Source organism: Maylandia zebra, linkage group LG11 (genome assembly GCF_041146795.1).
Source record: "Maylandia zebra isolate NMK-2024a linkage group LG11, Mzebra_GT3a, whole genome shotgun sequence".
Lineage (NCBI taxonomy): Eukaryota > Metazoa > Chordata > Actinopteri > Cichliformes > Cichlidae > Maylandia > Maylandia zebra.
Genome location: NC_135177.1, coordinates 30,450,672 through 30,474,630, shown reverse-complemented (window position 1 = coordinate 30,474,630; position 23,959 = coordinate 30,450,672). Strand labels below are relative to the sequence as shown.

General features: G+C 39.2%; 1 protein-coding gene across 2 annotated transcripts; it reads right to left on the bottom strand.

Annotated features, from left to right (window-relative positions):
• Positions 1 to 607: 607 nt before the first annotated feature.
• Positions 608 to 16,513, bottom strand: capn7 (calpain 7). 2 transcript variants are annotated; one of them, XM_014409485.3, is made up of 22 exons: positions 16,138 to 16,513; positions 15,772 to 15,880; positions 14,510 to 14,667; positions 14,304 to 14,371; positions 13,906 to 14,139; positions 13,482 to 13,568; positions 12,919 to 13,045; positions 12,416 to 12,501; positions 12,190 to 12,283; positions 11,610 to 11,756; positions 11,114 to 11,220; positions 10,880 to 11,000; positions 9,954 to 10,098; positions 8,643 to 8,742; positions 8,331 to 8,466; positions 8,145 to 8,220; positions 7,621 to 7,766; positions 6,542 to 6,604; positions 6,212 to 6,342; positions 5,058 to 5,150; positions 4,002 to 4,171; positions 608 to 2,929 (listed from the first exon to the last, which is right to left on the bottom strand). In XM_014409485.3, exons 1-21 carry the CDS (start codon positions 16,237 to 16,239, stop codon positions 4,027 to 4,029), a joined length of 2,475 nt encoding a protein of 824 aa, XP_014264971.2. In that variant the 5' UTR covers positions 16,240 to 16,513; the 3' UTR covers positions 608 to 2,929; positions 4,002 to 4,026. The 2 variants fall into 2 exon arrangements, with proteins under 2 accessions (XP_014264971.2, XP_014264970.2); XM_014409484.3 differs by having other exon boundaries at positions 608 to 4,171.
• Between the last annotated feature and the right edge of the window lie 7,446 nt (positions 16,514 to 23,959).

Genomic DNA, 23,959 nt, shown 5'->3' with positions numbered 1-23,959 from the left:
CTAAACAACTGCACATTTCAATGAAATTTGAATACAAATAGAACAAACAAACCTAACGACTGGTATGACAAAAGTAAGATAACCGGCTCACCTCACAGCTTTCATGTCAGCAAATTCTTCAGAAGCTGAACTGGCTCTGCTTCATCCGACCGCTCACCTGAAACATCCTGTTATCACAACCTTTCGTGATGATTTTCACAGTTGGATTTTTTTTTTAAATAAAAAGGATCAAAGGATTTTACGGTCAGATTGCCACACAGATGATCAAGACGGATATGGCTGGCTTACCTTTTAATTTAACACTAGATGTCTGACTTATCCCTCTAGCACTGGATCCAGTGTTTATGTCAGCTACATGCAATCATCAGTCAGATGTGTGGGAGGGCTTGAAGTGTCTCTGTCGGGGTTAGGTTATCATAAGGCTGATAGCTGAACATGTCATTAGCACACCTCTATAGCTGACATGATTACTTCTGTTTTGCTTCAGTACAGGATTGCTGTGGCTAGAAATACTGTTATCTGAATATGGCACACTGGCTTCAGAGGTAGATAATGTGATGTACTTGTGATTATCTGCACAAATAATTGAAAAAGAGCACAGACAGAAACAGGTATAATTCTCTGTATTCAAATTCTGAACATGCCAGTCTACTCGACGCTTAGTGCAAGTTCTGCAAATATCATCATTCACACAACAGGTTGCTGCAAGATTGTCTTGTTTCGTCTTTAAATGAGTCGGCTAGTCAGTAATAAAAAGACACGTCAGTATTGTGAGAGATGGATATTCATTACAACAATAAATTATCATCACAGGTGAAAAGAAGTCCCTCGCAATGGATATTTAAAGCTGAACAGTTTACGTCAATCTTTTTACACACCAACATTACTAATTCATTTACAGTCCGCCTCCACTGCACACGTGCTTTTTCCATTGCAAAAGAATAATGGTACACAGACAAGATGTACACGATTCACATGAGAAATTAAAATATTCAAAAATAAATTGATCAAAAAGCCAAGCCAAAAATAAGATAAGCAGTTTTATCTGATTTATTGCGAAGAGGCTTCTGTAATGTTGTGAACAAGAAGTGCACAGCATCGCGTGGCGTGTTAAGCAACAGAAAATCCATCAGCAACTATTTTGAAAATCACTTAATCATTTGTGCAAAAATGCTTCTACATATGTTTATTTAAGTGATGATTAACTCTTTTTCAGTGTTTTACACCACTGTTAACTGCATGTTTTGGATTTCTCCCCTTCATTTTATGAACAATTCAAATTAAATTGGTGAAATCATTAATCACACAAGAAACAGCTGTGCGCAGACTGAGGGTGGCTCACGCAGGGGTTTACAGCTGTGCATTGTTCCCATTGAACACAGACTTCTTCAGCATGCAGCCATGGCACTACAGGGCCCATTATACACCCAGCAATGGTTGCTTCGTGCACTGATGGTGACATTTATATTTGCTTTGTGGCATTTTTGAGGGAACAGAAACACTTGTGAGGTTACAGAAACTGGATGGTGCATGACCATGCAAAATGACACTAGCATGGCTTGTGCCAGTGGATCTGACATCAGTGTCCTCATATCCATTCACAAGGGCGAAAATGACAAATATAATGGCCCACAACACACATTTGTAAAGTGAATCATATTAAAGTTAAAATTTAAATTAAGTTTAATATTTATTTCCCAAGTGTTTGCTCTCTGTTACTTAACTTCTGAGTTTGCAAAATAGGTTTAGGTTAACTGAATGTAAATTGGCTGCAGGTGTGAATTGAGTATGAATGGTTGTCTATCTAGTTGCACTAGCCCTGCAACAACCTGCCGACCTGTCCGTGGTGTACCCTGAATTTTACCCTGTAGCAGCTGGGATAGGCTCCAGCATAAAAACAAAACAGAAAAATAAAAAAATGGATGGATGGACTGAACAAAGTTTTCATTACTTGAGCTTTTCTTTACAGTAAGTGCTTGAATATCACAGAGATGGTTCTTAGGTCCGCAAACAACTACAATCAGCTCTGTGACAACTGACTGAACTCCTTCACTTTTAGTTAAACTCTGATGCAATTAAAAGCTAAAAAAAAAACAAACAAACAAAAACCATATAGTAAGCTGACCATATCATTTTTCAAACAATGTTCCCAAGGTGAAGCATAAACTTTGATGCTGAAAACTCCAGAAATAAATGGCCTGTAGATTTTGAGTCTGCAAGTTGCAATGCAATGAGAAAAGCACTGAACCTTTCTTTTGTGAGATCAAAAGTCCTTCGGTGAGTTGACTCAATGGTTTTCCATTCAAATGTCTCTAAGCATACAGTACATTTAATGAGCGTAATATTGGCCGGCTGCTTCCACATGATGCAACATATTCCTCATGTTAATTTCAGCATTGGTATTTCAGGGTCTCTAGCCCAAATCCAAATCTAATACAATCACGTACCTCTATGATTGCAACACATATTGTTGCCCAGGGATTTGTGATGCAACTGTAAAGCTTGGCAGAGATGAGCAGCAATGAATATAGCAGCAGCATCTGTACATGACAGAGTGCTGATAGCTGACATCACCCAAAAGAAACTTTCTACACGATAAACTGAGGAAACACGGTGACTTAGGTTGAGCTGCTGTTCGCACCGATGAACCAAAGAGTAAACATGATGAAAAAGAGTTTAAAGTGCAGTGCATCAACAAAACAAAAGGTAAACATATTATGGGTACTTGGCAAGACATTTAAGTTTGTAACAATCAGACATCTACACGCACCCACATACGCACGCTCAGGTATAACAAACTCAGCGTGAATCCTGTCAGTGAAATCAGGCTGTTTCTCACTCAGCCATCACATCCACAGACAACATGTAGAGACATCATTCGACTGCTGCCATACTGGACTCCCTGTGATGCTGCTCTGCTGCACTGCTCCTGAGAATTAAAAATAATATTTTGTTGGTGGTTCAAAGAAACTAACTGCCCCTTCCACCTGACATGTTAACTGTTTTTTTAAAACAGCTTTTTTGGCAGCTTATTTAATTGCTAGAAGAAGTGAATGTCACAACAGATATGATTTCGATATACTCGGAAAGTGATTTAATTACTTCCCAGAAACAGCATGTTGTGTTTTTTTAATTGTGGTTGTCAGTGTCTTTGAAGCTTTGAAGTAATGAGCACCTCAAACATGAAACCCTTGGACTACTTTTCTCATTTATATGAGAGTTGTGTGTTTTCTTTCCCCTGGTCTTTTAATTCATTTTGAATTTCAGCTTCATCATTTCATTTACTTATGTGTATAGTTCAACACTGGTTGGCTTGCTGCTGGTCACATTTTAGACTGAATGCACTCAGCTACAATCCAAAAGTACCGTCATATCTTAAATACATCATCCTTGTCTTAAAATTAAACCTGTGATTTGAAACCACAAGGCTGTAGCTCTTTAGAGCTGAGGTGTTCACCACAGCAAAACAGATCCTGTGAAGAAGTAGAAAAATCTGCTGTGTTTAAGTAGCGATGTCACTAATTCTGCAGCTTCAACCCCGTTACTGCTCCACATCCCGATGAATGCCAGATGTGTCTGTATAATCATTATTGTTCCATGAAATCACTCAGATTTGCCTACAATAAGAACAAAAATGTTGATACTAATTATTCTATTTGAGGAACTGTGTGCCTTATTAGGGCAAAAGGAGTTACTGCTCTTAACACCATTACTTTGTGAGGCTTGTAATGGGCTGTTTTCTAATTTGGCAGAGATGTTTTTTTGTTTTTGTCCCAAGATGCCTTGATGCGTTTTAGTCCATATCAAAGTGCCTCTTTGATTATATCTCCAGAACAGCTTTGTGGTATCCTTGAGTCAGTTTTGAAATTCAAGTCCACATCAGCAAAAGTCTCAGTGAAAGAAGAGAAAATGCTAGCAGCAGTCACATTCTGGGCTTTGTGGAGGCCTTGTCACTTCCAAAATGCAGTTTCAGAAATATATTCCACAATGCCACCAAGTACCTTCCTCCCAATCCCAGCTCCATCTTCATTGGAGCTGGGAGACCTTCAGGGTTGAAGTACTGCTGAAGTCCAAAAAGAAGGGTCCTTCCTGTTTAGGCAGGAAAGTGGTGGGGGTGACGTTATAGATGCCTGCTGGGACATGATCTACCTCCATGTAGCAGAAACCACATCTGCAAGAAGCAAGGAAGAGGCTGTGACGTTCATTTATGGCAGAGGTTGATGTCATTTCAGAGGTGTGGGAAACTAAACATCACATTTTCATTTTAAAAGATAAGCAGACTAACTCTTCTTCATTCGAACGACTTTGACTTAACGGTACTTCCTGTAAATGCTTTTATCAAAAAAAAAGAGTTTTTAATCTTCCAAACCTAACCAAATCTATAAACAGAATAATTTGTTGATGTTATTTTAATTTTATTTTTTTAAACCTGGCAAGTAATCAGGAACACTTTCAAATTCTCTTAAGGAAACTGGGTTTGCTAAAAAGACTTAAACATCTTAAACAGCAGCAAAAATCTGAAAACATCGTAACACACCGACTGATAAAATGCTGCCCCCTGGTGGTAAAATCTAAAATTACTGCATGTCAAACACTGAACTCACTCAGCTATGCCCACATGCTTGTAAACAATAAAATCCACAGCTTAATACATATTCCTGCTGACCGTTTTAGTATTGACCTGTTAAAAATTTAATGATGGTAAAGATCTACAATCGCAGATGGAGACACGTTTTTGAGGAACAAAATTAATTGATCAATAATTTCGAAATATGCAAATTGTAGAAAGAAACATTTTTGTGATCCCTTACAGCAGTAATAAATAAATACTTTCAATCAAATTAAAATTAATTTTGCCCTCAGAAAGTCACAAAGATATCGCATCAGATCAATGTACTGCTCAGATGTAACAATGCTCCTGATGCTCTAAGTGAACTCAAACAAATCTTCTGCAGTGTTGATAAATGACCAGACATCAAACTCAGCTTATGGTCAGGGTGGACTTGTTGCTCTGCAGCTTGTGTACCTTTCACGATGATGCCTGCTCATTACTGTACCTGTAATCGCCACTGGTCTTCTTGTGGAAGGCAGCTGAGCCTGGATCACCCACTGTCGACACTGTCACCATCTCAAACCCAACGCTGTACTGCCTGCAGACACAGAACAGAAATAAAATGCTGAGAATAGCAACTGACTTCTACACAGATCAAAGATGCTCAAGCTAAAGTCATAGGGTTATCCATTGTTGAGGAAAAATAAGAGCTTTTTGTTTTAACTTTATTTGGTTTCCTGCAGTGCAGAGATGGACTTTAGTGCAACAAGCCTGTGTGTCTCAGTATGTAAGGTAGAAAGAAGGTAAGAGATTGAGCCAGAGGATTTTTATGTGCTAATGCTACATGAGAAAAGTCATTTAGCCGTTGTGCTAATAAGTCACTTAAAGCTAGTCAAACAAATATGCTTGAAATGAAGTAAAATATAAGTGGCAACGCCCTAAAATTATTGCCATTAACGAGGAGATTTAATGCCAGAAAAACAAAACCACTACAAAAACATCTGTCATTGGCATGGTGAACAAACGCCTTAGTTTTTGTGCCATCTGCGTCACTGTTAACCCTCCCTACAGTGTGAACAACTAGAAAAGCATAACTTGGTTTATCTGTTGGACTGCAAATCTTGTTTCAGGCGAACATTTAACAAATTCAAATTTCATTTCACTTCTGAAGTCTTTATATGATAATGTAGCACAGAGTGACAAAGACTTTCAAGTAGTTTTGGCTATGCTGACTTAAATTCCATCAGTTGGTTAGAGATCTGAAATGCGCCAAAAATTAGTGCCGTGACCACGACCCCGGAGGACTAATTTAACCCAATTTTGTGTTATAAAATCTAATTTTCCCAGAATCTTTTTGCTGGCATTTTCTAAGTAGCACATAGATACCCAGACTAAGAGGTTGATGATGCTGATGGTTTCAGTGTTTGTTTTATGTCATCATTTTCTGCTATATGCAGATTATACAACTACGAGCACAGATGAAGTAAAAGAAAAACAAGCTTTTAAATCTATTGGACCTAAAACTACATGAATGATTTCAATGAAAATTGAAAACTGTGCTCCTATTAGGATATTATTGTCATATGGAGACCCAATTTACTCTATACCACATTTGGTATATTACGCCTCAGTATACCAACTAGGGTATAGGGGGTTCACCTGGATCCTCGGAGCTCGATGAGCAGCGGTCCGGACCGTTCCAGGTTAATCTGATAGATTGGGTTGTTTTTGTACGAGTCTTTGTAGTTTCCACAGCCACCGGCACTGAGCCCCTTCCACTGACCATTAATCTGAAGACAGAAATCAAGTCAGTAAACATAATATCCACAATATCCAACTGTTTGGACAAGGTAAATATATTCACAGAATACAGTTAATATAATGTTGTCTAATTTAGCTAACCAAATTGCCCAAAAATGTACCAGTCCTAAATTACATGATAAAATACATAATGCACAGAATGTAGTTGTTGATTTATAGATAGCATACCCTTTTTGCGTTAGTGAAGGGATTTGGGATCTTGGAGAAGGTGAATTTGCATCCAGTGTAGACCTGCATAAAGAAACAACCTCCATTATTTTAGGGTTCACATTGTTAGTGGGCAAACTGCTCAGTAAAATACTCAAATTTCAATTCATACCCTACCTAATAATACTCCTTCATCATCTATAACTTTGTCAAACTGTGCATATTGTAGCTCAAAACACTGTAGAAAACTGTGAATTCTTAACCATCTGCTCATAAAATAAATCTTTTATATCAGTGCCATTCTGGCAAAAGAAACATTAGGAAAGAAATCTGATTTTCTGCTCCGGCTTTGATCTCTGGTGAAAACACAGTGAACACGAGAGAGTTCAATCAGTTATTCCAAAGATGATATTCATAGAGAAACACTGATGTGAGCTGATAGGAGGGGATTTTTCTTCACGGCTGGCTTGCTGGAGACAGAGGGAGAGAGAGAAACTGAGAGAAAGCCTGCAGTGTTTACAGCAGTCGTGTTGCTGTTACAGAATTCACACACACATAAAACACAAAGCTTCCAGCTGACACGTGCACACGAGTGCACGTTGTTTTTTTAATGAGGGATTTCAGTATAAACTGTTTTCCCAAGTCCTCACTGCGGTTTGCAAGAGGAGTCCATGAATTATAAATAACTAAAAAATATATTTGGGTCACGCAGCACATGCGTGCACTTAAAAAATCCCTGAGAATCTACACTCAAGGACCTGCTTTTTCAGACAAGCTGAAGTGGGTGTAGCAGAATAATGTGAGAGGTGAATTTTAATTTATAGGGAGAGGAGATCAGAGAAGAGCAGTCACTGTTCCTAACTGCATGTAGTATGTACAGTAAGTCTGACAGAAACAAAAACAGACATCGTGCTTATTCTAGCATAACAAAATGCCCAATAGGTAGCTTTGAAACTGTTGTTACCAGCTGCCACATCAAATTCTAGTTAGAGTTAGAAATGATTTCACTAGAAAAAAAAAAGAATTAAGACTAGACTTTTTAAATTACTTTTCAGATTGTACTTCTGTGTATGAGCATAAACAGAGTTAACATCTCTCACCCGCAGTGTGTAGTTGATGGTGTTCTGTTTCTCGTACTGGGAAACCACCAGGGTAAAGGTGTGTGTTCCTGCACTGGTCAGCTTCATCTTGGTCAGATAGTGAGGACTGTTGATACGGATGCCATCTATGAAAGGAGGGGGATCCGCTGGGGAGGAAGAGGAGGTGTTCAAAATAAATAACCACACTGTAGCTTACAGATAACGTAAAACTTTCTTCAAACTCAACTTCTAACTGAATTTTTTCTTAACCTCCAGTATCAAATTTATAGGGTAGTAAATGTTAGTGAAGTGAAGTTTTTCTTTGTGTCGTTGTAAAAAGGGTGATGCATCACTAAAGCCAGGGCTCTGCAATAGACTAATCTCTTTCTTCCAGGCATCTGACCTTGCTGTATGTGGCGGAAGGGCAGAAATAAAGGCTGCCATCAATCTCCTGCTACCATTCATCTATAGTGGAACTGTCCTTGCTCGGTGGTGCAGAGAAAGAAAGAAAGAAAATGTCCTCTAAGGTATCTATCAAACCTCACCTGGATAGTAAACCTTCTTGCCATCAGTCTTGTAAACGACCAGCGTGATGAACTCTCTGTTTTGTGCAAAATCATCCTGGACAGACACGGTCATAGCACAAAAGTGTAGCATTACAGTATCAGACCACCACATTAATGGAAATGAAATCTGGATGAAATAAAAACATATCAGATCTGTGCCTTTACCTTATCAGTGATGTGTCTGGTGAGAAGCACCCACACAGCAGCACCACCAGCTGGACACTGAACCTCCAGCCTGTACTGGGGATTGTTGGCAAGACTGTACACATCCTTCACTGGACCCTGCTTTCCATCCCAGGTACTGCAGATGGAAAAGAAACCAGAACATAGACATGTCAGTGTAGAATGTCACAAAATGTACCAGAATATTTTGGAGTAAGATATTATGTAATGTTTTTTGTTCCCTTGAATAGTCCTTAAAATGTGAGTGACAAACTCTGCATCCATAAAACATGAGTAATATAAATTAACAGACACCTGTGAATACAGGAGGAGTTTTTAAAGAGTGCCGGATTCCAGCTCAGGTAGATGACATCATAGTATTGACAAAGGTCCTCCCATGCGATCCAGAACACACCTGGAAAGCAAACACAAGTTGATCGTTAACACTAATTTATCATTTTTTAATCATTTTAAGTTTGCCAAGAGAGATAAAAATTGTTTGGATTTATACCCTCACAGTGACTTCGGGTATATACTGGATTTCATTAGCAACATATCGACTATGTCATAAGCTTATGAATAAAGTCAGCGCTGCACATCATGGTGAGTAACTTTTGTAACTTTTGCTTTCTTAGCAAGTGATTTTAATTTTTAAACACTCTCCAATGTTTATTATTTGTAAAGCATGATATTTTTATTCTACCTTTTTAAGCTCTTTTGTGGATACTATTTCATTTTGAATTAATTTTTTATTTATATGGCACCCATTCACAACAGCAGTTATCTTTCCATCCACTTTCTTCTGTTTATCCAGTTTAGGGTTGGTGGAAGCCGATCCCAGCTGCCTTTAGGTACACACTGGTCATGTTGCCAGTGAGTCACAGGGTGGACACAGAGAGACAGATAACCATTCACACCAAACCTTTTTACCTATGGCCAATTTGGAATCACTAATTAATCTAACCTGACTAACTGAATGTCTTTGGACTGTGGCAGAAAACCAGTGTACATGGACACCGGGAAGAACATGCAAACTACATACAAAAAGATGGTGGATCTGGTGACAGTGAGAAGGAATCAGTTTGCTAATCTATGGGTCCATTTATTTTCTTCTTTTTATCAAATTCATATTTTATTAAACTGCAACACCGGTAAACTGTCTTCTGAGATATTATGGCAAATGTTGAAGATTTCAGCACCTCTGTCTCTTTCTGTGATGGGAAAGTGTAAACACTAAAACCACCTGACAGAGGCAACCAGAGTGAGGCATACCCTCTATTTAATCTAACACTGTGTGAGTAATTTTATGCATGACGCAAGGTGCCACATATTTCTATAACATTTAAAATACCCTTTGATTATTTAAGAATGTGACTAACATTTTCACAAGGTTCTTAAATACACACAGTAAGTGTACATATAATGTGTAACTTAAAAAAAAAAACGTAAAAAAATAAATAAAATTAGTACATTAGTTACCAGGAACAGAAAAACAAACCGACAATAACAGCTAGACTGCGACTGAATATGCTCCATACCCTGGAATTACTTAAAGACAGAATATAAAGACCAATGTGTGTGACCAACGTCAAAGTACTGAATGTAAAACTCAATAAACTCAGATACCGTTATCAAACTTCTGAGCTGTCTTGGGGTCAAAGTTGAGGTATTTCAGGAGCTCAGGTGTCCAGTTCTTCTCATCGCGCTCACTGTAGCGCCCCTTCCACCGCAGATGACTCCACGGATTCTTTAGCTGCAGGAATCGCATTTTCTACAAGAGAAACAAACCCGCAAGTATGAGGTTAATCACACGACCAGAAAAAAAAAAAAAAGACAGAATTATCTAAATATACTACAAACTAGCAGGTTTACTAAACATTTACTAAGCAAGATTATAAGAATGAAATGCTCATTCTTCAGTTTAGCGTCATGAGGAATTTTTTGTATTTTGGGAAGTTTAAAAATGTTTTTTTTTTCTTTTTTTAAAAACTTTTTTGTTTTCATCATTTTTTTGAACCTACTGACATGAGCAGCTTGTTAAGGAAGTCATAATTGACAATCACTAGCAAAACCATGCACAGAGACCTTTTAGAAGCTTCAGAGATACCTGCACAGCCGGTTAGCAGGGCTGAATTCAATTCATATTGAAATATTGAGTTCACCAGTGTTACAGATATCGGCGCTGCAGCAGGGTCAGTATAATATAAATGTCATAAGTCTGATTTCCCCCCATACTCCATCTCTGAGTCAATATAAGGCAGATGAAAAATTGAAGGAAACACTGAATGTGCAACCGCAATAGTACGACAATCCCATCGTTCCTTTATGATCATCTTTGTATACAAATTTAACTTGATAAGTGCTTAAAGAAACAAACCAGGTGAAAAGTAGAAACATTTTCTCACAAACATCAATCTGACTTTTTTTTTTTTTGCAACAAAATCAGTTCCCCCTGCTGGAAATTAGAAAGTCCACTACCCATTGAGTATGAGGGGCCACTAATGGCTTGATGTGTATAAACTGACAGTATAATGTAAACAACCAACGCTAACCTTGTATTCCCTGATGTCAAGAACAGCGTAGGCGTGTGTTGGCACTAAACCCCATCTTTCCCCTTCCTCCTCTGTCATTACACCCGTTGCTGTGGTGATGAGAACGTCACCCCTGTGAAACCTTAAACAGGAGAGAGAGAAGCAGATACAGAGTGAGAATAAGCACAGATGTTTAGTTGAGGAATTTATTATGGCCTATAAAATAATTATGCCTGTGCAAGTCTGTGCACCTACCTCTGGAAGAGCATGCGGAAGGTGTCGTCCCTGTTGAATGACTGATTGTCAGAGTGCATAGCGATGCGTTCAGGGATCCAGCCAGTGAGAGCATGCAGATCAATGTTCTGTAAAAATTAGGCTATTATGAAAACAGTTCTTAAGAAAACTAATTTCTTGACTTTGACATCAGACTTTTTTCGAATTCAGAATATATGCAGAAAGTTGTTCAACAGCATGGCTGCAAAATTTAGAAAAAAAGAAGCTTTTTGGAGTTACTAAACCTGGAAGTGAACTAATTACAAAGACACAAATTTATCAAGCTAAAAAAAAAAATGCATATTTATTTTTAAATATATTTAAACTTATTGCAACTGTACATCCCTTTCTCCTCAGTTCCAGCAAATCCCTGCACAAAATATTTTACTTAATTACTTTTTATTGGGGAGCTGTTTTTAGATGTTACCAGGTTACACCAGGAGAAATCACTAATTAACAAATGTCCCGGTTTACTCACCGAGTTGGAACCAGGGAAGTCGTAGCCGCCCATCACCTTCATGTAGGCCTTCTCAATCAGGGACACCCAGAGCTCGTTCCTGTTGCTGGAGTAGGAGCACAATAACTCTCCATTGCGATCCACTGGGAGGAAGTCATCTATAATAACCTGGAACAGGCAAAGAGTCAGTTTCTCAGTTTAAGGAAAGCAGGAGTAATATAACAAAGAACATAACTATAACTTTTTCTCATGCACAGCAGTTATCAGATAGAAGTAAGACTTTTTCCCCACTTTCCATTTTTTGAAGTAAAAAAGAAAAAAAAGAGGATGAATTTGTATACTTAAAAAAATAACTATTGTTATATTTAAATTAATATCAGAATGCATTATTAAATCTACAAAAAAAAACCCCACAACAACACAAAACCCAAAACAAAAAATACAAAACAAGATATTTTGTTTTGCATCATGAACAGGTGACATGAGCGTAAACATTTCACAAAGTACTTTTTTTATGCTCATTTCAACTCACATTGTAAAGACAAAATATTTGCAATGCAAATAACCAACAGGTAACTGACTGTTGTAATTCGTTGTTTACCTTCCTGGGAACTCCGTTGATATGGAGTTTGACCATGTACTTTCCACAGGGGTTGTATTCTGGCTCTCCTCGTCTGTTCTGAGGGTAGATTATGCTGCAATACACACACATGCAAGGTTCAATGGCTATTTTGCTTTTTAGTATGAAAGACAGTTTAAATTAAAATGCACTGCATGCTGATGTGCCATGAAAACAATATCAGTAAAGAACAGAAGCTACACAGCACCTGGTGATGAGTTTTTTGTTGTAGCGTCTCTCGTAGGCTGCACTGATGGCTAAAGAGGCCACAAACGAACAGTCAGATACCACCGTCTGGACAGAAGATGAAATGAGGAAATCAATGTGAACGGGTTAATATATAATTACATACATTGCATAAAATCACCATTACTTTAAGTCTGAGTTTGGACTTTTTACACTGAATGTTCAGTTGCATATCAAAAGGTTTTTTAAATAGTCTCTCATAAAAACGCTTATCTGTGGTGTTACTGTGCCATCTACTGGATGAATTTAAGCAGTGAACAAAAAAAACAACATTTCTTTACCATACCCATGGTAAAGAAACAAATTTTAAATGCATGATTCTTCAATAACTAACATTAGAAAAATAATTGTGGTAAAGGTCAAAGTTTGAACAAGATTTTTATTTAATATTCAAATATAAGCATTTTAGAAAATACATGTAGAGATCAATTGAGGATTGTGGAAATAAAACGAAACCAGTCTAACCTGTTTGATGCTGAAGCTGGACACAGACATGATCATGGTGGGGTTATTGCAGATCTCATCTGGCCGAACCCAGCGGGAGAAGATGGCTTTCTGTTTGGGTGACAAAGCCAGTTTCCCTGATTTGTCCCTGGTGAGAAGAAAAAAATAAAAAAAAAACAAAAACTGTGTTTAGCCAATTCAGTCACACATTTTATTTTTCTATGTCACCAATTTTCAACTACAGTAAGTTTCTGTCAGTAATTCCCACATGCATTGGACCAAAGCTTTATATATGTAATGTTTTCTACTGATAAGCCTGCATTTGTTATACGAATTTAACCTGGAAAAACGTCTTACAACCACATCTCAAAGCAAAAGTGTTTTAGTGTTGAGTGTTTCAGGTATCCTTCCCTTCAATGTGTCAAGAAACAGATACTGCAGTTTCTACAAATCTTAAGACTGTCTCCAAAATACATACATCCGCACATAACTTTTCTCTCCTGAATGTCTAAGTGAGGCTTGTATTAGCTTTGAAATAATGTTACTATTATAAAAACTGACTGCAAACAATAAAGCAAACTCACGAGAAAGGTACAGGAAAGGCAAATCGCTCTTTAAGGTCCACGCTCATGAAGGGCACGTAGGCTATGCCATTGATTGTAGATGTACTCCTGAAAATAAAGCACAAGTTTAATGAAATAGAAAAGCTTTGACACATAATTTTGCAGTAGTATTTACATATTTAAAAAGGATAAAACCATTAGGGCATTAAAAGGCCCTATATAAGTTTTCCAGGCATCTTTTGCATCCAAAGATTTCAAAATAATCTTATCAAAGGCTGAGGCAGTAATGTCATTTGCCACCTGGTGTAGTGATTTAGCACAAAACTACATTAAAAAAAAAAATGTAAATGTTATACTTTCTAAAATTTTTCAGCAACTAGAAGTGTATACTAAAGGGATACCCAGAAACATTGGCCTTTATGACATATTCAGTGAGCCTTCTCACCTGAGTACCTCGATCTCCTCAGATGTGTAGCGCTGACCTTGGGGCTCACTGGACTGCACAGCCCGGACAGGTTGGGATTGCTGTCGGTCATTGAGGCTGAAGTCTGGCCCAAGAGGGAGGAACTGGCGGACAGGTCCTCCTGAACTGGCACCAGTGCTGGGCTTGGTTCCAGGAGCCCCTGTCCTGTCCTGAGCTGAAGCCGATTTGGACTGGGATTCTTTAAGACCTTCGGCTCTGGCAAAATATAGTGGAAGAAGTTTTTTTGTTGTTCATTTTTTTAACATGCAAAAAGTGAAAACAACAACAACAACAACATTAAGACAAAAAGCTCTAGAGCATTAAAAGGAATGATGAACATTCTAGTTTACAACACAAAACCAGGACCATTTTATATGTACCTGTCTAAAGCTTGACGTGCCAGCTGTTTCAGTTTGTTCTGCAGCACTTGCTCAGATGTTTCATTGGACTGGTGAAAACAAACAAACAAAAGAAATCAGGAAGAGGAATTAATGTGAGCATGAGTAGGGATAATATGAGGGAAGTCTAAGTGTCAGTCAGTGAGTGACATAATGAAAAACAGAAAGGGGCCTAGTGAGAGACTAACCGTTTTAATGCACAGCTCCACAGCCTGAGTGTACAGTTCAATAGCTTCATCATCATTTCCCTTTTCATCTTCCTCAAAGGCTTGGGTAACCAGGAAGTGGGCACGTTCCAGGTCCACCTGGTGCCGGGACTTCAGTGGGTCACTTTTCTGTGCTTGAACTAATGTCAAAGGTCAAAGGAAGGAATGGTTAAGACAACAGGTAATTTGACCTAATTCATTTTCCCATGGAGTATTAATGTTGTTGTCATAGAGGATTTTTAATGGACACCAAGTTATCCAAACCTGTTTTTAGCACATTATACTTGAGTAAATGAAAACTCAAGATGAAAGTTGGAAATATGAATATCTTCATTACAAAACAGATTAAGACCAGACACTAGATAAGGAGATTAATGCTCCCTAGTCTCTCCTATCTGACCCAAAGACTCATCTTAAGTACTGTCTGCCCATATTTGTCTCTCATTGTATTCAGTAAGTAAAACAGAATTTAACCTTCCAACAACTTTTCTTGAGCCACCTTTAATCTCTTGAACAGTGCTGAAATAGTGCTTAAACTATCAGTTTAGTAAGTTTACTGGTGCAGCTTAATACAACAGCATACACATAAACTCCACCTTTAAAAATGTCATAAAGTAATTATTATTCTTTGTTAATGCTGGCTCAGACAGGTGCTAAGTTACTTAGTTGTGATTTTTTTGGTAGCTTTCTGGATAAATGATAGAAAGATGATAGAAAAAAAGAGCAATCAATTTCTACATTTCATATCATCGAAATCACTAAACAGCAATACCCAGCATTACACATCATCTAGTGGTAACAGGACTCTTGTACATTCTGTGGCCACACCCATGTGAACACACAAATCAAGAGCATGAGGAGAGTCATGGAAAAAACTGGTCAGACAGAAACTGAGAAACTGTCCTTTTCAGTAAAAAAGAGAAACATTTTCTTACCCATTAAACACTTCACCTCTTTAAAGGTGTTGCTCAAGATAAATCAACAACTCAGTAAAACAGGATAATGAGTGTCTTTTAGACAACAAGTTTAATGAACAACATGTGGAGTGTGTTTATTATAATAGTTTCCAGCTATCCATACATTAATTAAAATGGGAGTATATTCAGTCCCAGGTCTATATTTTCATGCAATATTACTAGAGTAGCTTTTATGTGATTTATATTTCACATTAAGCCTTCATTTGTAAGTCATCTGAAAAGCCATCAGAAGCAAAACCCTTTGCGCCTATTGTGAGGTGAGCTTACCTGCATTGTGGAGGGCTTGAACCCGATCCAAGTATTCATTCACTTTCTCCTGGATCCCGTCCAGTTTGGACCCTGCCATGCCAGCATAAATGAGGGCCTGAGCTGCCTCCTATGGAAAACAAACATAAAAGAGGCAGCGGTTAGAAAAGTATTACATCCGGTCACTAAGTACTGGCATCCAGGGACACTAGCAACCCAACTTTGACCAAATATATCTGTAAACTGTTAATTCGTAAAGTAGTAGACTTCTTAAATCTAATCCTGCTGCTATTACAGAAATGAAAGTGAGTTTGAACTTCTAAGATTAGCAAAATGCTAACCCTGAAAAATGGCATACGTTTACAGGTAAAACTTATTGGCACTTACCTTATAATAAAATACAGCCTCGTTATATTTGCCATTCTGGTCATATGTTACAGCTGTTTTGGCAAAAGTGACAGCATCAAGTTCCAGCGCCGCGGAGTCCATGTCGAACAAAACTTGTTGACAGAGTGACAATCTCTCAGTTAGCCAGAACAGGCTAGCTAACCGTTAGCTACCTATAAAATGTCTATAAACAAAATATCTGCTTTTCTCTGTTGGCACTGTTCATTCTGTCAACTCGGAAAAAACATAGAGAAGATAATGCTGATACGTGGTGTTGATCCCACAGCCAAAACTGCCACGGTAAAAGTTTTCCTCTGCCTTTTATCAAATGACTACAACATTAGCAGACACCAAAACAACCATACTGTTTCCGGGAGACAATTCGCGCAGTCGCAGTAGAAACGCTAGCGCTGTTGAAGAGCGCAGATACCGGGGGTACGACGGTGCGTTCACGAGCAGGGAAAAATAACATTTTTTTAACACAGCTAACGTTATTTATTGGCAATTGGTAAAATATTGTAGTATAAGTCTAGTCTTTCTTTTTTCTTTATGAGCCATACCATGAAAATATGGGAAAGAGGATGATGCAGAAGTATACAAAGGGTCAGAATGAGTTAAGTTATGTCTGACCAGGCTTACATGGTTATGAGAGGGATAGTGGATACATTGGACACAGGATTTTGATTATGGAGCTGCCAATCAAGAGAAAAGGGGGAAGAGCAATCGTTTTTATGAGGATTGTTTTTCCAGAATCACATTTGTTTACTAAAAATGGTAGATGATGATCTTACCTGTTGGGAAACTTTACCCGTCTTAAAAATATTTTTTTCTTGCTGATACCTAATAAACCCTCTATTTCTTGGTTTAAGTCACTACACCCAAACATCTCAAAATCTTTATGGAAAAAATAGATTGCAGTATGTTTTAAAAATAGGTCAAAACAAAGATTTTTAGAGAGCTCATGGTTGGGGCTAGAACAAGCACTCAGTTAAAGAGTAAAAATCTGCTTTAAAACTGTTTTAAATCTTCACTTATCCTCTGTAAACTAACACCCATTTGGAGTCTAGATATCAGAAAAAGAAAATACAACATTTTCCCTCGTGGCACGAGAAAAGAATTACAAATGTAAAAAATCTAGAACATGTTATTCAAGACAGAAACTTTACTTAATTCCAATAACTTGTATCAAATTATGAGATCAGCAACAGTAAATTTCTTGAATATCAGTAAATGAAGCCTGTGACACAGGCAAGATTTAATACCAATCAACTGAACTGAAGTTATTTTTAAAATTCCTTCCCAACTGCAAAATGGGAGCAAGATCAATCCAAGATAAAAACTTCTCAACACAAATGTGTTTAAATTCCTTAATCTGAGAACTATATGCAAGCTCTAAGGTCTTGTACGACTGTTTAGAGTTTCTGGCAGAGTATATATGAATACCTATGCACATGGTTTAGTTGCTGTTTTCCAACCTTACCTCACTGTGAGTCTTAGGTCAGGTAAGTGAATTATCTATGGATGTGCATACAGCAAACATAGTTCTGAATGCCTTATATACCTCTTGAAGAAAACTATCCTTGGGAACTGGAAATCGAAAAATTATTTGTGCATTACTCAATATAAAAATGTAATCTAGAGAGAATGTCTGCCTCCTCAAAACAGCAAATGGGGAAATTAGAATTTTGTTTTTATCTGCTTGCTGCAGATCAGATATATTCTGTACATAAAATACCAATAGCTCCATGAAGCCATGGAACCATTTGAGGTGACTCATAGTTTTCAATACATATAAAAATACTCAGAATAAAATTATTTTGCCTCCCAATAAACAATCTTCTTTATGATTTTAGTATATCCAAAACTAAAACAGGATATACATTTTCAATAAGAAAATCTTTTAAACTGTTTATTCTCAGTGCTTCTGATTTTAACCTTTCACATAAATACAACTATCTTAATGTGCATCATACACATAAAGGTATTGTCATGGTCCTGGGTCGGTGACCCAGCGCTTTTAGTTTATTATCATTTTCTAGTTTATGATGATGATGATTATTATTGTTTGAGTTCTATGTGTTATATTCGGTCTGCCTCTGAGTCTGCGTCTGTGTCTCTGTCTGTCTATGGTGTCACCCCGTCTGTTTGTGAAGCTGTCTGTTTAGTTCTGTGTCTTGTTTGGTTCCCCGTGTCTGAGTTTCCTGTTTTATTGTGAAGGTCTCTGTCTGATGTGAGTGTGTTCGGTTTGCATTTCCCCTGTCCCGTCAGCTCTGATTCCTCCCAGCTGTGTTGCCCTCCTGTCTCTCATCCCCTGATTACTGGTGTGTGTGTGTGTGTGTGTGTGTGTGTGTGTGTATTTAAGCCCTGTGTGTTCACCTGCCTGTTGCCGTGTCAGTCTGTGGTCACGCCGTGTCAGTCTGTGGTCCACGGTGTCCTGTCCCTCTGTGGTCCACGGTGTCCTGTCCCTCTGTGGTCCACGGTGTCCTGTCCCTCTGTGGTCCACGGTGTCCTGTCCCTCTGTGGTCCACGGTGTCCTGTCCCTCTGTGGTCCACGGTGTCCTGTCCCTCGTCTGTGTCTCTCTGCCTCTCACCCCATTCTGGTACCCTCTCAGGTTTGTCATTTAGCTTTCCCAGTTTAGGTCTTTAGTTTTGTCTTTCCTCTTGCCTGTTTTGCCATCTCACCACTGTGTAAATAAAACATCACCAGCATTATCATCTACTGCCTGCGTTTTGGGTCCTTTCCCCCTTCAATACCACACGGCTCGCCTCGGCAGCCGTGACAGTTATGATGCAATTGTCTGTTAGATGTGAGCATGTGGTAACAACGTATCTCATGTCAATAGGGACCAGATTGTCAGTCTTTTTTTTCACACATATCTATTTGTTGATGGGAATTATTTATTTGTTTGAACATGTCTGAGGCATAGTTCTCACTCTGCCCCTTGTATGCTCTTATATACACTCAGAAAACACTTTATCAAGTGCACCACAGTAATACCTGGTTGGAGCCATTTTTATGGTCAGACCTCCCTTAATTCTATGTGGAGGATACTTGAAATAGTTTATATATATAAATATCTAGAGACACCTGAGTCCATATTAGCATGATGCCTTCAAACAGTTACTGCAGATTTGTAAGACTCTATCAAAAGTGCTCTATTGAAATAGAGACCTGTTGACTATGGGGGCTATTTGACTACAGTGAACTCACATGATGTACTATGTTGCTGGAATCAGCCATCAGAAAAATGGGTGCACTGTTGCCATGAGGAGATGGGCATGGTCAGCAACAATACTAATTTTATCAATACTCATTTGGCATTAAAGGACACCAAGTGTGCCATGAAAATATACCTCTCAAACCATTATTTTGACACCACCAGTCTGAACTGCTGATACAGGGCAGGTTGGATCCATATTTTCGTGCTGTTTATGCCAAATTCTGAGCCTACCATATAAATATTCCAGCAGACTTTCAGGCAAAAGTTTTTAATAATTTGGTTAATTATACTGAAATAACTACTGAGACAAAAAGCATAAATTTACTTTGAAAATTAACTAAACTAATGTGGGGAAAAATAAAATTACAAGAAGATAGAAGTAAATGAATAAAATCAAAACTTTGATAACAACACTAAAATAACAGTGATCTGCATAAAACCTAAATACACAACATGAGAGTCCTCTAAAGCTGAGCTTTCTGTTGTTCCTGCTCTGTAGCTGATGTTGCTCCATTGAGCCCGACTAACATTGAAGTCACTCCATGATGTCGACATCTGTTGTATTATTTCTGTTAGGTTTTTCTTCTGTGTCTCCAGCACCTCATTTTTCATTTTGAGCATCTGTGTCTCTGCAGTAACCGGGTGTCATTACTGCCGACGTGAATTATGATTTTACTGAATTTACGTTTACCCTTTGCCAGCAGCTTTAAATTTCCCTCAATGTCGCCTGCTCTGGCCGATGGAAGACAATTGACTATGGTTGCCGGTGTCCCTAGCTTCACATATCTGAAAACAGAATCACCAATTACCAGAGTTGGACCCCCGGCGGGTGTGTCGCCGAGTGGGGAAAAATGGTTAGACACATGAACAGGTTGGTGGTGTATCTGGGACTTCTGTTTAAGACTATGCTTCCTCCTCACTGTCACCCAGCCGCGCTCTTTCCCCAGCTGCTTAGGGCCTACACTATCTTCGGCTGCACCGGCTACAGGGGCCTGGCTAGCTACGGGTGACTCAGGGGTGCGAAGCCGAGTCTCCAATTCAGTAATCCTGGCCTCCAGAGCTGCAAATAGGCTACATATGTTACAAGTATCACTACTGCTAAAGGAGGCTGAGGAGTAACTAAACATCTGACACAATGAGCAGGAAAGTGCACGAGGGACAGGTGAAGAGGCCATGCTGCACATGAAGATTATACTATGAAAACAGATGTTATCTAAAGGTCTTTAATTAAATTGGTATGCAGATAAGCTACTCAACTACTACTTCCTGTTCCTGTGTTGGAACAGGAACAGGAAGTGATACTCTACCACAGAGAGAGCGAACATCAAATGACAGCGCCACCCAAAGGATCGACAGTGTTGTGCCAAGAGTGTCCAGATGAGCCCAGGAGGACCAGACCGTGCAGAAACACAGAGGACAGACTCACCTCTGGAGCAGAGGAAGGGGCGTTGTTCATTACAATTATGACTGTAGAAGGAGCCCGTTGATGCATCTATTGTGGCACAGTTTTGAGTGTCATCGGGGTGCCCGGACCCCCACGGCAGGTTTGAGGCTGTGCTCGAGTTTGACCACATCCAGTAATTTCTATACAGTCCAATCCAGGCCTGATTAGCAGGTGTCAACATGTTAGCGACCTTGGTGTTTACACTTGAATTAATCATGCTGCTCAGGTCTATGTATGTCTGTCTGCAGTGAGACTGAGCATCAGGCCAGGTCATCAAGGTCGGCACCGGGATGATAATGCTACTCTTGCCTGAAAGACAAAAGATCAGACGGATTCAGACCTGCAGCTCAAATGTTCAGTTTGTCAAACCCTGGTTCCAAAGTCCAAAACACTCACCATTAAAGCAGAAAAAGCTATGTTGTTCTGAGCACTGTCTTGTGGACCATGATCCATCACTAGATATTGTAACACACTCCCCAGTCCCTGGCTGTCCCGGGGAGCAGGGATGAAACCAGGATGACTGAAGTGGACCGAGGCGAGACCATTTCCAGCTGCTCTTGGAACCACACCTCTGTGCTCCCCGCCCATTTCTGGGTTTAGTTGACATGACAAAGATCTTTGGAGATTGTACGAGTGTTTCTGTGACTGCTTGAAGCTTGTTTACAGACACCTTTAAAATAATCACTATGGAGCAGTTCAGTTTGTGCTTTCTTTGATTTTCTGATATCAAAAGTTTTATTCAAACTATAAATGAGGCGACTGAGATGAGTTTACAGACCTGAGAGCAGCAGGAGGATCAGTCCACACCCCTTCATGGCTGAGAGCTGAAAAATTGTGAAGAACGTCCTCATGTATCTCATCTGCAGCTGCTCTATCATTATTAAGCATAACACTTAAACCAGCATCAACAAAGAGGCAGATGTCTCTGTCATTCACTCCATTTCTATCCTAATCTAATGATTCAAACAAAACTATCAAACATATTTAACATTTGAAACGTTCAACTTTAAAAAGTGTTGTCTTTATTCAATTATCATCATTTTGTTTATTAGAATACCAGATAATGAATGTGTGAGATTATCAAATAAACCAAAACAAACATATGCATAACATACCTGACACGAAGAGAAAGCAGCCCAGTGTTCATTAAAGTGCATTTGATTAAAGATGCTCAGAGTCATTTAACTGAAGATGACTTATTCAAAGTTATTACAGATGCAAACAGACTAACGTCTGGCAGAACGGGCTGTGAATTGGAGCTAAACAACTCAGGGGTCGAATCATGAAACTAGGACTGAGGTTAAACACAGGAAACGGGCCGTTTGGTTTCAGGCTTCAGTCTGTGAGTGGAAGAACATGCTTCTCCTCCTGACTGGAGTTCAGCGTGTCTGCTGCATCATCAGCAAAGATGGACGCACTTGGAAATGTTTGTGTCTTCATTTGAATCCAAAGCCGAGGTTTGCGAGTTTGCTTGCTGTGCATGTGTTCGCATGGATACAGCACTGATTCTCTGCCTGACCACTTCAGTGTTATTTGAATAATGTTGTAATTATTATAATTCAAACAAAAGAGGGTTCAAGCTTGACTCCTCCAAACAAATCAGTGATGATGAAGACGCAACCTGACACATTTCACATGTCAGTTCCAATCATAGAGAACAAATAGTCCATCCATCCATCCATCTTCATCCGCTTTATCCGAGGCTGGGTCGCGGGGGCAGCAGCCTAAGCAAAGAGGCCCAGACCTCCCTCTCCCCAGCCACCTCCTCCAGCTTATCCGGGGGAACACCAAGGCGTTCCCAGGCCAGCCGAGAGATATAATCTCTCCAGCGTGTCCTGGGTCTGCCCCGGGGCCTCCTCCCGGTGGGACATGCCTGGAACACCTCACCCAGGAGGCGCCCAGGGGGCATCCTTGTCAGATGCCCGAACCACCTCAGCTGGCTCCTTTTGATGTGGAGCAGCAGCGGCTCTACTCTGAGCCCCTCCCGGATGGCCGAACTTCTCACCCTATCTCTAAGGGAGAGGCCAGCCACCCTTCGGAGGAAGCTCGAGAACAAATAGTTTTTATTTTATTCTTTGTTTGTTTAGCTTCAGCGTGTTTTTAAAAAAAATGATATTACAGTTTTAGTGCATCTCCTCTAAAACTTTCAGTCTCACACAGCACCACTTCCAAAGATGGAGGCTCAAGACAAATAAAATGATTTTTAAGTTACCACTAAATTTCACTGAAAGTAAGTAAATGTTGTTTATGTAGCGCCTCACAATGTGAAGATCACAAAGTGCTTCACAAATAAATACCAAGGAATTTAAAAGAAAAGATAAACCTTTTAAATATTATAATTGGATGTTGATACAAGACAAAGCTGTCCCAGTGATCACACGGTGAACGGTGTTGCCACGGCAGCCGGATGCGAGCTCGTTGCCCGTGTTGACTTAGAAGTCCACCTTTGCCAGGTGTCAGCGTGGGTCTGTTCTGCTCGACGCCGGCGGTGCATAGGAAGGAGAGAGCGCTCCTCTATTTATTTTCAGTTTTTAGTTTCACTCGATGGAAACTTTTAGATTTTCTTCTTGTTAGGACTTGGAAAACTTTACTATCCACATGACAGAGCACTCGGACTCATATCTGATTATGTGTAAGATTAAGAGAATATCATAAATGATGGTAAACCTGAAGTCTGCTTTGGATAATTCTCTTTACCAAATCAGTTGGCAACATTTTAGGTTTGTGTTTTGAAGGTTTGTGTAATTGCAGCCACCACGAGTACATGAAAAAGGACTCGAGCTCTTTTTAAACCTTTATTTCCATCCTGTCTGAGCGCAGCCGACAAACAAACATCATGAAAACGATTCAACAGAAAAGTACCCAGTTCTTAGTTAAACTGTTTTCTATGTGAAAACTGTTGTTTCAGCTCCGTGTGATGGGAGAACATTACAGCCATGCGCTGAGTCCCCTTAGACAACAATGATGCTAAGTTTAGCTTGTGAAACAGTTTGCTAGTGTAGCTGCTGACACTAGTCTCATTTCAGCTTGATGGTACAAATGTAACAGGAGTGACATTATTGATATTTTACTATATACACACCATTTTTGGAAAAAGGAAGATCAGTGTTGGAATCAAATATGACATTTCAGTCAAAATTCAAGGTATTTATGACCC